Raw genomic sequence first — 10,638 nt, forward strand, 5'->3', positions numbered from 1 at the left:
AATTATATAGTTTTGACCTAAAGACACAAGTACCGACAGGGTTCGAGTCTCAGGTTTTGATGCATGCCAAACTCAGGGTTCACAGCATTTCAACCATACACCAACAGACAGAAAACAGTGTGAGAATCCATATTGATCAAACCTCTTCTTGTGTGACTCGCGGCAGCAACCTGAGCTGGAATTAACAGGCTATCCTACCACCATCCATCCCTATGAGACACTGATCATTATCCCCTGTGGTGAGGGGGATCAGGGCTGTCAATGTGTCTCAGCTGAGGAGGTACCAGGAATAAACACAAACTAAAGTGTAATTCCATTTTTTGTGGAATTGGAAGAATGCAAACTGGCCTACAGGTTGATTTCTCTCTGGGCGTGTTCAAGCCAAGCCTGTTCTCAAAGGTTTATTTAAACTGGAGTGCACCACTGCTGTGGTTGGCGCAGGTAAACAGTGTCAAACAAAGGTTGCACGAAACAGCCACACTGAGACGCCTGTAAATAAAGATGTCATCTTTTTTCTCAAAGGGCGAAGTCACTTTTGCCTTTTTAGAAAAACAAATCTGAACTGAGATGTGACCTTGTGATTTTGTGATTTTAGCATTGGGATGATTCAGAAAAAGCAGATTGCAGTCTCATGAAATCTGCAGTGCGATTTTTGTTGAGACATAATGTCAACTAGAGGCCTCACATTGGATCAGTTATTCTGGTAGGATAGCAGGACAATTCCATCAGACTTTGCAGAAGACACTGGAATAAATAATACCTGCAATCGTTTCTACATGCCAAAATCATTTCACCATGCACTGATACAAGGTACAAGGTAGATTTATTAGTAGATTTATCAGAAATGGGACTAGTGATGGGACTGGGAAATCTTGTTAGGATTTTTTTTTTTTTTTGTGCACACTGCTCTTGAGCAGAACTTGTCAGGCGTGTCTAAGCTGCGACTCAGTTGCAGCACATCTAAAGAAACGGTGGCTCGCCAATTTTTTTCGCATGATGCGCGTTTTTCAGCAGAAATAGACTGTGAAGATGGTGTTTTGATGATTGTATTGACTCTATACCACTTTTTACTGCAGTTTAAAAGTCTCTCACCACCACAGAGATGAGAAAATACAAAGGCGTCTGTTTTACTCTGTTGGGGCGGCTGTGGCTCAGAGATAATCAGAGGGTCAGCGGTTCGATCCCCAGCTCTACTGGACAACATGTCGAGGTATCCTTGGGTAAGATACTGAACCCCAAATTGCTCCTGATGCTGCGTCATCGGAGTGTGAGTGTGTGTGAATGATTACTGAGTAGCAGGTGGCATCTTGTACAGTAGCCTCAGCCACCAGTGTCTGAATGGGTGAATGTGACATGTAGTGTTAAAGTGCTTTGAGTGGTCAATAAGACTAGAAAAGCACTATACAAGTATAGTCCATTTACCATTTACCATTTTACTCCAACTTCCCTGCTTCCCTTTCAAAACAAAAGCAGGGAGCAAAAGCTGGTAGCAAAAGCTGGGAGTTCCTGTGTGTCAAGAACTCACAGGCAGGCGGACATAGTAATGCAGCAGCACTGAGGGCATCAGCTTGGTGTGTCCAATCTGCATGGGCTCGGGGGTGTCAATCTGGGACCTCTTCAGGGAGGATGGTTCTGAGGGAACCACTTTTGGTCAGTGAGTAGCAGGTAGCGGATGGTCAACCGTCTCGTTGTGCTGGCGTCCCCTCTGTCGCTCCATTTGTAGCTTGTTGATCCGCGCCATAAGGGAGACGAAGGCGTCTAGCTCTGAGGGGAGATCTAGAGGGGCCATGTGGTCCTTTAAAATGTCTGACAGCCCATTGTAGAAGGCGTCTACAAGAGCAGGCTGATTCTAACTGCTGTCTGCAGCCAGCCAGGGTGCGAAATTCATTCGCATAGTCATTAACTGACCGTCTGCCCTGCTTCAGTGCATGCAGGGTTTTAGCAGATTCTCTACCTGGCATCACAGAATGGAAGATCTGCTTGAAAGTGTCTAGGAACAGGGGCAGAGAGTTACATACCACCGACCTGCGGCTCCATTCTGCAGTTGCCCAGGCTCTGACTCGTCCAGAGAGGTTGGAGATGATGTAGGCAACTTTGACGCGATCAGATGGGAAAGCCGTCGCCTGGAACTTGAAGTGGAGCTAACACTGGGAAAGGAAGGGGCAACAATCTGCAGATTCGTCGGAGAATCTCTCTGGGCTGGACAGGCGGAGTGTACGGGGAGATCCTGGGGATGAGGCGATCTCTCTAGACCGTGGAGTTGACTGATGATGTAGTTCAGCTGGGCTGGCACAGGTGGACTCGGTGTGACTCGACGCCTCAGCAACCTCCCGACGGACCTGAGAGAGCTGGTCCTCATGGCTCAGGATCCTCTGTCCTTTTGCTTCCAGGGCGGTCTGCAATGATTCGTGCTCCGCTGTGTCCATCTTGGCCAGTTCGTTTTGTCAAGAACTCGCAGGCAGGCGGACACAGTAATGCAGCAACACTCAGAGGATTAGGCAGAAAAGTGGTCTTTATAGCAGTCCAAAGTCGGTACACAGGAATCAAATACTCACAGCAACAGTACAAAGGGATCAGGCAAAGCTCACAGGTCTGGAAATTGGTCACGAAGGTCATACACAAGGATTCAATGTTCAAAAATGCTGGGACATTTGCTCACAGGGAAGACAAGACGAACTGGCACAGAGGGAAGGGAGAGCTTGGTTTATACACACACAAGGGAGGGGCAGAACGAGACACAGGTGAGGCAAATGAGGGTAATCACCAGTGGCGGGAAAGGGAACAAAGGGAGGAAGTAAATTCAGAGACAACACAGGGGATGGGGAAAATACAAAATAAAACAGGAAGTGACGGACAGAAACCTCAAACCCTGATACTGTGGAGCAGCCCTCTGAGAGCATCTCTGTGGACAGAGTCCCCTCTGTTGCTGATACAAGCCATTTTATTCCTAAAATATTCACAGGACCGTGTTGTCGGCAATGCAGGAGCTTGTACGACTTCATAAATGAGTGGAATTTGTGCTTATTAATGCAGAAATACAGTACTAATATCTGCGTGCCATGAGCTCTCCTCCTCCTCACTTTCACTTCGTTTTAGATGCTCCATCAACATCGTGCTCACGTGTACGAAAAGTCCTCTCTGCCTCTGCCATGCCTCTTCAAAACCATCAATTTGTTGTTGCAGCCCTATAGTTAAATCATCATTATTTACTCAGATGGAAACAAATGTGTTAAAAAAAAAGTAAATAGTTTGAGGCAGGAGATGGTCAAAGGAGCAGTGAACTCCGGAACCTGTCATGTAATACCATTGGGCCCAAAAATACTTTTTCCATAATACTTTTTAGAAGTTTGTGAATCACTGAATGAATTGTTTTGAGCATCACAACCACCGAGAAATATAGGGCTGTACTCCGCTCAGAGTTATATCAATCTATTCAGATTTGGCTCTTCAGTACAAGTATTCAATGATTTGTTTTTATTCCGTATCAAGTTTAAAGATTGATGGGTCTAGCGGGACGTTCAGTGTGACAGCAGCATTCATGTAAACAAACTAATAGCAATAGCAGATTGGATATGCGCAACAACATTTCTCTACAACACTAGATATCAAGCAAAAAGCCAGAAACTGTATTGTATTACATTGCTGTGAGATTAAAATTCACCACTTTTAAGCAGAAGAGAGAAGATAATGTTATCTTGGAGCCCAAGGTGCAGAATGTCTTCCTCCTCTGTGATGCTGCATCATGGACACAGCTGCTTGTAACAAAGAGTAGAGCGAAAGTCAAGAGAGTTAACTCCGCAGCAAAAACCCCAGAGTACACTGCACAGCACACTGACTAAAAAAACAAAAAAAAAAAAACAATAACTGCTCAACTTGAAGCAATCTCAGTCGACTGACATTTGGAAACTCTTGAAGAACCACATCATTAAATAACTATCACACAGCAGTTGGATAATTTTGGCTTCATTGAGCAGCTTTTCATAGAAATTCACAGGGTCCCATCTCCAACACTGTATCAGTTCTCTTTTACATCAGTGGTCAGGACTGGAAAGAATTGGAATTGCCCAACCCAATGAGATGATCAATGACCAAAATAGATTGCTAAGGTTACTCAAAAGTCAATGTAACTTTTGATCATAGTAAAGTCAGCTATTTTACTGTGATTTGTAGTGAAGAAGACAAACTCCACATGGGCACCCCCCCCCACACAAGGTGATGCCCACATGGCTTCAAAATTAGATTACAGATAGACAGCTTTATTACTATCTTTGTGTAAACACACCCACACACACAAACACGCATACCAAAAGCAAGGGTTATGCTCAAAGTAATGTCCCAGGCACGAGGTTCACGCACCAAAAACAAAAACAAGATGTCAGCTTATCATTGGCATCAAGCTCCCAGGCTCCAAAGCTGTCAGGTGCTTGGTCATGTACCTCTGAATACTTGTGACCAGATGCCCAATGCATGCACTGTGCTTCACAGTTTAACATGCATGCTTTCAAGGGAAGACTGGCTAAGCAGATTCCCCTATAAAGACATCTCTACAACTCTTAATTAAAAGACCACAGAGACAGTCAAATGGCCTTAAATTCTCTGAGAATATACCCTAAGACACAGAAGGAAAAGTGGCTGGCTCTGGAAAAACAAGAGAGATCACTGTAAAAGTTAAAAACAGCCTTAATAAAGAGTGGTGACCCAGAGGGATACAAAGAAGCGCAAAATGATTTTGACTTCAAGGTAAGCAACAGTTACAGAACACAAATGCAATGTTTGGTGTTATGTCTCTGTTAACTGTTGCCAGGCAGCGAACTTTTACAATACCATTCTTATGGTAACACATCTTGATTTCTTGCTTTTCCACAGACTGTTTTGTTTGTACGCCTCATCGCATTTCGAAGCATATTGCACCGAACAATGCTTTGAGCATAAACACCACTTTGCATGCTCATTGCTCACACACCATCAAGGTTTATGCCACGTTGCCTCATGCCACTATGAACAGCTTTATACTATTACTGTCCTCATACACAGGTAGAGATCTTAAAGTAATTTACTGCTCGTGTCCACTCAAATATCCAGATGACATTCTTAAAGAGTTAAAAGGTGAAATATCTAAAAGACACCACAAAGAAGGAAGACAAAGTTTGTCTCCTTGGCTTGCAGTTTACAGCAGTGTGCTAATGAATTTCTTCTGTCTGGACTCCCAGACGGACTGCAGTGTTCTCATTAACAGCCCCAGCAGTGCTGCACAGCATCGACTGGTCTGCTTATTAAAACCAAAGTCCATCCAAGCTCTCTGTTTTAAAGACCTGGATTCATTAATGGTCTCCAGTCTCTGTCCTTAGTAATTTCTTAGCATTAAGCATCAACATGACAAGAACTGAAAAACATAATATACATACAGTCCAAGATGATGACAAACATTGGTTGCCTTTTATTCATGCTTAATTAGCTTCTGTATTTTTGTTGCTGCTAGAGAGCGCTGCAGGGAAGAAGTGTTTTTGCGGATCGACATGGAAGTTAGTGTTGCCCTGGTTCGCGCACCTAAAAGCCAATGGGATTTTTCCAGAGATTTTGGATTCTTGCAGAAAATAAGCTCTGTGACAAACAAACAATTATAATACGCATTTTGTTCATCAAGATAATCTTCACAAATGAACAATAGTTTTATGATTTTTGAAGCCTAAATGCAATTGTCAGAGGTAAAAAGTTAACATTAACTTCACCACAATCACATGACTTAAAGTCGCCAATGAGGCTGTAAAGCCTTGTTCGGTGTGATGACAATATGTAGTGTCATATCGTCACTTGTTAGCCACTGCCCTTTTTTAAGACAAGTAGTAGCTTCAAAATTAAAGAGTGGGGTATTTACTGGCATATATTATGTTGTAGAACAAAACATGAAATTCTCTGAAACTTATGTTAACCACAGGCCTTATTTAAGGCCTCTAACAAAAAAACAGACCAAAAAACATTTAAATAGCCTATCGAGACAAGCTGAACTTTCGATGCTGTGTTACTATTGATATCTAATGCTTGCTTTGAAAGCACTGCAGTGGAATAGGACTACCTGATTCATTAAGTTGAAATGAGGAATTATTTACATAAAAAACCTCCTTATTTCAAAAACCCTGTTTGGCTTATGTCAAACCGCTTTGAACGTTTTCACCAGGCTAACAAGTGATGAAGGTTCAAGGGTTGAAAATTCAGAGCTAACTTTCCAGCTTCAAACTATGACTTAAAAAGACAAATGTTTACATTTCCTCTTGGAGGTAAATATCTGAATTTCTAATTTTCTGTCATCTGTCATCTATCCACCCAGTCTGGTCATTAGTTCTGATGTGGTGTTCTCTAAGAGACCTTGAAAGGGCCCTGGGGAGTCCTTATCAAAATTAAAAGGTTATATGTGATTAGTATTAAGTTGCTTGAGTCATAGACCAGACTTTGTTGTTACTCCAGTAGTCACACTTGCAAACCATGTCTACAACTTGATTTTAACCTTTAACATAATTCTTTATGACATCTTACTTGGGCCTACACCCCAAACTCTGATCATGCTTAATATTAAGAAGTTGTGGAACCTCATTGGCTGAGCATTAACTACATGTTATTTACACATGAAGAACAGACAGTGCAGTACTGCTTCTGCAGGACTGACAGCACACAGACTTCATATGTAGACCAGCCTTGTGTTTGATTTGTTATATCCCCCTCAGGGACAAAGCCAGGTGTGACAGCAGCCCACCAGCAGTCAAGGGCCAAGTCCACTGAGTGCATTCTACATCCTGTTTAATTAGGCCATGTGACACTCATTTTCACAAGTACACATCTGAAACTGTATCTTCACATCAATGTCAGCTGGAGCATCGTATATATGGGTGCACCCTGATGCTGCAGGAGAACATGATGTACAGTAGTTCCCAATGTTAAATGAATAATATACACCTTTTAAAACAAGGGAATATTATTGTGCCGCTAAAGCAGGAGACCGATTGTGTAAATGAGGACAGAGCTGCCACAGACTCAGAATTGGAAACCCTGCCAAATATATATGTATGTCATGTGGGACTGTTCCAAGTTACTGGGATTATAACAAGAAGTGTCCCTGTGCACGAGGAAAACCAGTGCAATCTACGATCAAAATGGTCTCACCAGTGCTGCTCATGGTGCCAGGCAGACGTGTTCTCCAGTCAGATGATGCACAGTAAAGAAGCCACTCCACATTGACAGTACATGGATGATGCCAGCAGCCGCAGAGCGCACGAGCCTCAGTTCCAGTCAGCAGGATGAATGAAGGGAAATGTTTCCAGGGAGTGACGCACAGAGGCCGGTCGTTCGTGACTGCTGAGGCCGCAGAGAGCTCCACAAACAGCCGCACTGAGGAGATAACGTCCCTCAGACACTGCAGGGCTGCGCTGGCTCTCTGTACAGTCACAGCGCAGGTTGGGTGTGGGCGTACGGTGGAGAAACGCGACTGCTGTCAAGTTGCATCAAAAAGTCAAGAGTTTCCGGTGTGAAACATCACAATAAAGGTCTTCCAGAGGGTTTATACTTAGCGATTACAGAAGTCCCCGTATCCTGTCAGAATATTGTTGGCAGCAGAACAGCTCAACTTATTTATTGTTTGAATAAAAACAGTCTGGTCAACACTATAAAATATAACAAAAGTCAATAAGTCTGTCGCCCAGGTCAGTTTAGGACTGTTAAATAAAGTAGAAATAAGGAATATACTAATGAACACAAATAATAGTAAGATAAGATAAGATAAGATACTCCTTTATTTGTCCCACAAGGGGAAAAATTCAATATTTCAGCTGCAAAGGGATAGTGCTAACAGTTAGCATCATCTGAAAAAACGCACAAGGCCATATAATAAGTATGTATCAGTAAAAAAAAAAAAAAAGAAAGACAGAAAAAGCCCTACACTGTATATTATCACTATAATAAGTAAACGGTAACAAATCCAATGCAATATAAGTTATGTTAAAAAAAATCAGCAATAAACAAAGATAGATATTGTACAGTTTACATACACTAGCATTGCACCTGAGTGATGATTGTAAACAATAAAATATAAAAGCAAGATATGATAAATAGAAAGGCTGAGTGGCCACAGTTGATAATGTTGACATTGCACATGCATGATGATTGAATGTCAGAAGTCAATTATTCTATGTGTGTGTTGATTATAGAGTAAGGTAAGGTAAGGTAGATTTATTGGTCATTTTTTAAACAAAGTTTAAAAAAATGTCATTGTTCCTTGATCCTGCTACATCTTTGAGTTGAAAGTTGAGTTGGTTAAAATCAGCAGTTACTATGAAGATTCCATTTCAATAGTCTGACATCAGCAGGAAGAAAGAGGCTGCTGTATCTCTCCTTCACATGTCAATTACTATGAATAAGACAGAAACAAAATGTAATCATTATTTTTTTAAAAAAGAAGAAATCAGAAATGAAAAAAATGCTAAATATTTATATAGAGAAACCTTCAATGAAGCAGAAATGTTTCAGTGCAATATTTTTGGGTAGGCCTTTGCTCACTACTTTCTAGGACCTTTTATGCTTTTACTTTGAAAGAATAAATCTAAGACTTCCTGTCTGATGTTGGGTAACAGTGCGCACCTCGCCTGTGCTTTTCTTCAGCATCCAGCAGTCTGCTCCTCAGCAGCATCCTCAGGCTCACAGCGCCACTGCGCTGCTACCGCGATGCAACATGGGAGCTGTGGTCTCCGTGAAGGAAAAAGCCCATTGTACCGAGCGGCCTGCTGCTGGTTGTGGACTACAAGCCTATTCAGCGTAAACAAACTGCACTGTCAAAGGGACTGGCATTGTCAAAACTGCATTTTCATTTATAGAATACGATGGCATCTAGTTTGGAAGCCATGGTTAGGTCCAGCTGTTCATGCAGTGTGTTCACTGACTGATTTTAATGTGTTAGAGCACAGAAAGTGTTAAACATCATCATCTTTGCTCTTTTTGTGTATGGGTGCTCTTTGTCTGTTCTGTTGGGCCTACAAGTAACTGGGTCAGTGATTTATTAAAAGCATTTGGGAACAACTGAGGAGGAGGCTGGAGGGAGATGACAGCGCTGAATTAGCCAGATCAAGGGATCACATCTTTTATGAAAAATAATCTACATAAACAGCCTACAGAACACATCACTGCGCTATTATATCCTTTTGTTTAAGCAGTTCATCAGATGGATTAAATAATGATTTTCTGTTGAAATTTGACAAAACTGCATTTAGGAGTAAGGTGACATTCCAGACAAGTTTTTTAATTAAACACATATTTTTTATATAATTCAGCAACTAAAGGTTGTTTAGTTTTTCACACAACCATCATTTAAAGTTTGATTAGGCCTACCTTATATATAGCCTCAGTAATAATAATATATTTTAACTATAACTGTGAAAACATCCACAGCCTAAAGGATAAATAAGTAAATGAAGATGTAAACAAATGATGATACGAAAAACGTATGAAAAAGGTTAAGGTCCAGTTAGCAACCTGAGCTACCAGGAGAATGATAAAATGAGTAAATTAATCTTACAACTACATAACACTTCAAAAAGATGTTCATCATCAACCCAGAAGAATTCTACATAAATGCATTCACTGAATAAATGTCTAAATATTCCTCTGCCAGTATTACAGAACACACAGGATTCAGATAGATCATTTCTGTTTTTTCTCCTTTTTTTTAAGTGATTTGTTGGATAGATTGAGTGTTTTATTTTAAATTACATCTAACTTATTGTTGACAAAATATACATTACAGTAACTCCAGATTAATTTCAAATTATTTTTTTCAAAGTGACTCCAACAAATGAGCTATAAGTTTAAATGGCTTTTTTAGAGTCACCCTTTTGGCTAATTAGCTGTTTTACTGCACAAAACACTATAGTAAATGCACTGCTCAACTGGCATATCCTTATCAACTCAAATATATATGATAATATCGCTATAGCCAGTTACAGCATTACTGTGGATGTAATCTTCACTTCTGCCAAAAAAGAAGCTTACTGAACCATTTTCTTTATTTTCTGAGCCTAAAAGAGCTCTCTGTTCAACAAAGAGTTGAAAGTACCTAGACTTACCTTTCCTTGAGCCTTTTTCTTTAAACCAAGAGAGCCATCTAGTTGGTTCAGAAAATAGAGACAGTGATTCATGAGACTTCATTTGGCCATCACTAGTAACATTAGGACATTTATTTTTTCATTGTGTGCATTTGACATTCTTCTGGACTGACCTTCAGTTGAATGTCCAAAGACATTTTGGCAATGATATTTCCTTTAAAGAACCTGTTTTGTTAATAATTTTCAAAACTCAAAATTTCTCCAAGAATGAACAGCATATTATTAATTTGCTCATTATTTAAGCAAAACTTTATATTCAAAAAACATCTAAATAAATATCTTTAAAAAATATCGAACTTAAAAATACTTTAATAAAGAATAATCAAAACTATTAATTTATCCAAGTCTTAAATCGTTATAACTAATTAGGAAAAGCCCTGTCTGTGTTCATACTTATGTCTGTTTTGTTTATTTTTTGTAATAATAATAATAATAATACTTTTGCCACTGTGTTACATTGATTGGCGGGCCACCCCCCAAACAAAAAACGTACTAC

At 40.5% G+C, this 10,638-nt stretch overlaps 1 protein-coding gene across 11 annotated transcripts in view; it reads right to left on the reverse strand.

Moving 5' to 3' along the window:
• ablim2 (actin binding LIM protein family, member 2) overlaps nt 1-7,427 on the reverse strand; it is a 113,588-nt gene extending 106,161 nt beyond the window's left edge. For all 11 annotated transcript variants that reach the window (XM_042511939.1, XM_042511933.1, XM_042511927.1 and 8 more), the window contains exon 1: nt 7,156-7,427. In XM_042511939.1, the coding sequence (XP_042367873.1) occupies nt 7,156-7,168 (13 nt within the window). In that variant the 5' untranslated portion in view covers nt 7,169-7,427. The remainder of the gene's footprint in view (nt 1-7,155) is intronic.
• Between the last annotated feature and the right edge of the window lie 3,211 nt (nt 7,428-10,638).

Source organism: Plectropomus leopardus, chromosome 23 (genome assembly GCF_008729295.1).
Source record: "Plectropomus leopardus isolate mb chromosome 23, YSFRI_Pleo_2.0, whole genome shotgun sequence".
Classification (NCBI taxonomy): Eukaryota; Metazoa; Chordata; class Actinopteri; order Perciformes; family Serranidae; genus Plectropomus; species Plectropomus leopardus.